Raw genomic sequence first — 5,004 nt, 5'->3', positions numbered from 1 at the left:
CCTCACGAATGTGCTCTTCTCGGCAAAGTCGAAAGACATGCCATCGGCTTTGGCCCTGGCACAAAAAGTGGAATCGAACCGCGAAAGGTATATTTTCGCGACTACGTTTGCAAAAAGCCAGGAGGACAAAGATCGTCGGCAAAATCCAAAGCCACAAGATCGTCAACAAGATAAGACCTTCCCGCAGGCTTGGGTATCATGCTAGGATACCCCGACTATAAAAAAGCATTTTATCTAACGACAGATGCGTCAGCCTATGGCATTGGCGCGGTATTATCCCAAGAGGGTCGTCCAATCACAATGATCTCAAGGGTATTGAAGGACAGGGAAACAAATTATGCTACAAATGAAAGGGAGTTGTTAGCTGTTATTTGGGCATTGGCCAAGTTACGGCACCATCTGTACGCAGTAAAAGACAAAAATATCTTTACTGATCACCAACCCTTAGCCTTTGCGGTCTCGGAGTCGAATCCGAACGATAAAATCAAGAGGTGGAAAGCGCGCATCGATGAGTCAGGTGCGCGAATTTTCTATAAGCCTGGCAAAGAGAACTTGGTCGCGGACGCGCTATCCAGACAACAACTCAATGCCATAGAAGAGCAGGAAGCTGAATCATGCATAGCAACAATACACAGCGAACTCTCACTGACCCACACCATTGATTTTACGGACAAACCGCTGAATTGCTTCCAGAACCAATTAGTTCTCGAAGAGGCGCGCTCCCCATTGAAACGCAGCTTCATACTATTTGGGAATAAGAGGTGTCACATAATTAGCTTCTCGTGCAAAGAGTCATTGCTCAGAGAAATCGCAGATATTATCTTTCCTAATGGCGTAAATGCCATCCATTGTGACATACACACATTGGCCATGGTACAGGACCAGCTGGTTCGACAATTTCCAGCCACAAAATTTTGGCACTGCAAGAATCAAGTGACAGACATAGATCGGCCCAGGAAAATGTGAAGCAAGTGCTCTCCGAGTACTACTTCCCAAAGATGGCAAAATTGGCCAGCGAAATCGTCGCGAATTGTAAGACAAGCGCGAGAGCCAATTATGACAGTCATCCAAAAAAACAAGAGCTGGGTGAGACACCAATCCCCTCTCATATAGGAGAAATACTGCACATAGACATATACTCCACCGACAGGAAATATTTCCTCACTTGCATCGACAAATTTTCGAAATTTGCTGTCGTGCAACACGTCCACTCAAGGACCATTGAGGATCTTAAACCAGCTTTACTTCAGCTAATGAATTATTTTCCAAAAGCTAGGGTAATCTATTGCGACAACGAACCATCGTTGAACTCGCACACAATGTCAACATTGCTCAGTAACCATTTTGGCGTTGGCATTGCAAATGCACCGCCTCTGCATATTGTTTCAAACGGGCAAGTAGAGCGGTTCCACAGTACCCTTTCGGAACTCAGTCGATGCTTAAAAATCGACAGTGGAATAACCGACACCGTGGAAATAATTTTATTAGCCACTACCAGGTACAGCAAATCAATTCACACGGTCATTGACAAAAGACCAGCTGATGTTGTGCAGGCGAACTCGGATGACTTACAAATATAAATCCAAGAAAAAATAAAAAGCGCCCAGAACACTCTAAGAAACAGGGAAAACGCGTCTCGGCGGAATAGGGTCTTCAAAGTTGGAGAAAAAGTGTTGGTAAAATCCAACAGAAGACTAGGAAATAAACTCACCTTTGTTCGAGGAAAGAGCTGTAGAAGCGGACCTGGGGACCACGGTCCCTATTAAGGGGAGGGTGGTACACAAGGACAACCTTAAATGATACAATCAAATAATGTCCTTCTTTTTTCATGTTTATTACACTTTTAAGCCACTTGGCATAAATTCTTACTAGCTATAAGTTTCATTGCAACCGGCATACTTTTTGGTTTAAGTTTATTTCATTGGTGGTGGGATACTTCTCTATTAGCAAAAAAAATCCTATCCTTGGCGACGGCTCACATATCTGATTATTCGCAGGCCAAGTATATTCCCATCATTGACGGCCAAATACTAGTGTGGGAGGAGTTCGCGTTCGTCACTCATACAGCGAACCTCTCGGAATATGCGCGCGTGGTGGACGAAACAGACAATATGATCAGCATGTTTCCACTGTCCATATGAAGAAGCTTATAAGCGTAGATACCGCCCACCTCCAGGACTTGTTGGAGTCGCTGGGCATTCATCATCGAGTAGCTAGGAGTTTAGATTTCTTACAATCAGTGCTAATGGTCGTAGCAGGGACACCGGACGCCGGCGATTTAAAAAAAAATCAGATTTACCGAAAATAAGTTAGATGAGTTAAGTTATAGGCAAATTCAAATAAACACTAGGATTAAAAATCAAATTAATCAGCTAACCTCGACCGTTAATCAAATTCTGAGATCTGCCAAAAAATCACAAGTAGATACTGGACACTTATATGAGACACTACTTGCTAGAAACAGAATCTTGATGATGGAATTGCCAAAATTAATATTGTTAGTCCGAATATTTTAGATCACGAAGACTTAAAATCAGTTTGGCTTTAGGAACCCACCAACACTCCCATAGGGGTTTTTTTGTCTGTTTCGACCGTGAAGATTCTACAGTCCTTTAACGTTTTACACTTCATCATAAAATTTCCTAAAATAAAATTAGCATGTAAAAAGATTTTTCCAGTCGCCCATAGTGAGACAATGCTGCAGATACTAGACAACATTACAGCGGATTGCGGCGGAGAAATTCACGCCATTGAAAACTGCTCTGTGTCACCGCGTTACAATTCCGCGGACCTAGCCAGCCGAGGCGTTTCGCTGCGGGAGCTGGTTCATAGCCAACTCTGGTGGGAAGGACCGGACTGGTTGTTGTAACCAAAGGCAAATGGCCAACACAGGGGCTTGCGACTCCAGTTACAGACTAAGAGCAGCGTGCTGTGAAGGTCAATTTCGCAAAGGCCCTATCCGACGAGTTTCTGGAAAGATTCTCCAAGTTGGACAAGGCTCTGCGGGTCCGTGCGTACGTGTTAGGGTTCATTCAACGCTGCCGCAAGATGCCGAGGGGCCCAGCTGACCGGCCTACAAAGGCAGTGGTCCGAGAATATAAAAGAGCCCTTATTCTATATGCTAAGCGTAAGGAATATACCCAAGAGCTTAAATTCCTAAACGATAAGCGTACACTTCCGGTGTCCAGCCCGGTAGCCAACCTGTTTCCATTCCTAGATCAGCACGGCCTGTTAAGGGCAAGTGGTCGCATTACTGCCTCAACAGCCCTTCAGTATGACGAGCGCCATCCTATTATACTGCAATACAACTGTAGGCTTTCCCGTCTGCTCGTCCTTTTTTCACACCAAATTTCCCTGCATGGCGGCAACCAACTAGTGGTACGCCTCATTCGATCAACTTATTGGATTCCTAAAATCAAGAATCTGGTAAAAGCTGTGCTGAACTCCTGTAAGGTGTGAACTATTTACAAGAAGAGATTACAGCCGCAATTAATGGGCGATCTTCCGACCAATCGAGTTTCCTTTTCCAGGCCATTTACATATACTGGCATTGATTAAGCAGGCCCATTTAAAATCAAAAACTATACAGGCAGAGAATGCCTCATTACCAAGGGATATGTTTGCGTGTTTGTGTGTTTCTCCACAAAGGTGATCCATTTAGAGCCTACTTCCAACCCCACAACCGAGAAGTTCCTCGCGGCATTTGCCCGATTCGTAGCGAGGAGAGGTTGTCCTCAGCGGGTTCATTCGGATAAGTGTCAAACCTTTGTGGAGGCAGCGACTCTACTTTCTCGTGATTTTATGCAGGCGATCAAGTAGTCTGTGACTGATGCCTATAGCCATCAGGGACTCCACGTATGGGAGGATTGTGGGAGGCTGGAGTGACGACAAGTCGGAAATACACGTTTGCCAAAGTTGAAGCGTGCCTTAATTCCAGGCCACTGTCTCCCATGTCCGAAAATCCTTCTGATTTGTTGGCATTAACGCCAGGCTACTTTCTCGTTGGGCTTCCGTTGGTTTCCACACCTGAGCCCGAAATTAAGGGCGAATCTAAGTCGATTATAAATCGCTGGCAGCATTTAAAGGTCCTGCATCAGCAGTTCGGTGCGCGATGGAAAGTCGAGTACTTAAAAGAACTTCACAAGCGCAATAAGTGCCAGAATTCGTCCAAAGATATACAAGTCGATGATATGGTGGTCGTCAAAGAAGACAATATGTAATCAAACGACTGGCGGCTCGGCAGAGTAGTATCTGTCTTTTCAGGGGCCGATAGTAGAGTTCGCGTAGTAGAAATCCGCTCGAAGGATTATTAAACGTCCCGTCCATAAGCTAGTACTTCTTCCTATGGAGGCCAAGGCAACCTCCGTACTTCCAAAATAGTGCCTTCTGTCCTCATGCTTCAAAATTCGTTCACAATTGACACTAAATGTACTTATCATTTTTTTTTTCCATATTAAAGCTTTAAAACCATGGCTCCACGTCCTCGCAGCGCCCAAACTCTGGACGACAGACGTTCCCGAGGTACCGATCCTACCGCTGCCGAGTCTGTCGGGGAATCCATCCGCTACGGAAGTGCCACCGGTTTCTGAGGCTCAGCACTGAGAAGCGGCTCCGCGCCGTTATCATTAACAAGTATTGCGCGAATTGCCTAGCACACCAGCATTCCGAAGGAGTATGTCGCAGCGGAGACACGTGCAAAAAGTGTGGGCAGGACCACCACACGTCTTCCAGTTCGCGTCGCCAGTCAATACACTCCGGTGAGCATTATCGATAGATACGCTCGCCGCAGAGTTGCGTCTCCCATCTGTTCGGCGACCATAAGGTCACGGACAGGCACTTTCAAAATCGACGTGGTACTTAAGGTCAGCCCCAAATTCTCCACTCGCACTCCAATCCGTGCCCTAGCCGACGATGTACGCGCTAGGTTTAACGTTATCCGTATTGCTGATGAACAGTTTCATCGCCCGGCGACTATATCCCTGGTGTTGGGCTCTAACATTTATC

At 45.8% G+C, this 5,004-nt stretch overlaps 1 protein-coding gene across 1 annotated transcript; it reads left to right on the top strand.

Moving 5' to 3' along the window:
- Positions 1 to 2,695: 2,695 nt before the first annotated feature.
- Positions 2,696 to 4,602, top strand: LOC128264163 (uncharacterized). Its single transcript, XM_052999523.1, has 3 exons — positions 2,696 to 2,841; positions 3,189 to 3,448; positions 4,490 to 4,602. The coding sequence occupies exons 1-3, from the start codon at positions 2,696 to 2,698 to the stop codon at positions 4,600 to 4,602; spliced, it is 519 nt and encodes a 172-aa protein (XP_052855483.1).
- The last annotated feature ends 402 nt before the right edge of the window (positions 4,603 to 5,004 follow it).

The sequence above is a fragment of the Drosophila gunungcola genome, unplaced genomic scaffold (assembly GCF_025200985.1).
Source record: "Drosophila gunungcola strain Sukarami unplaced genomic scaffold, Dgunungcola_SK_2 000059F, whole genome shotgun sequence".
NCBI lineage: Eukaryota > Metazoa > Arthropoda > Insecta > Diptera > Drosophilidae > Drosophila > Drosophila gunungcola.
This window is presented reverse-complemented; position numbering and strand designations above follow the sequence as displayed.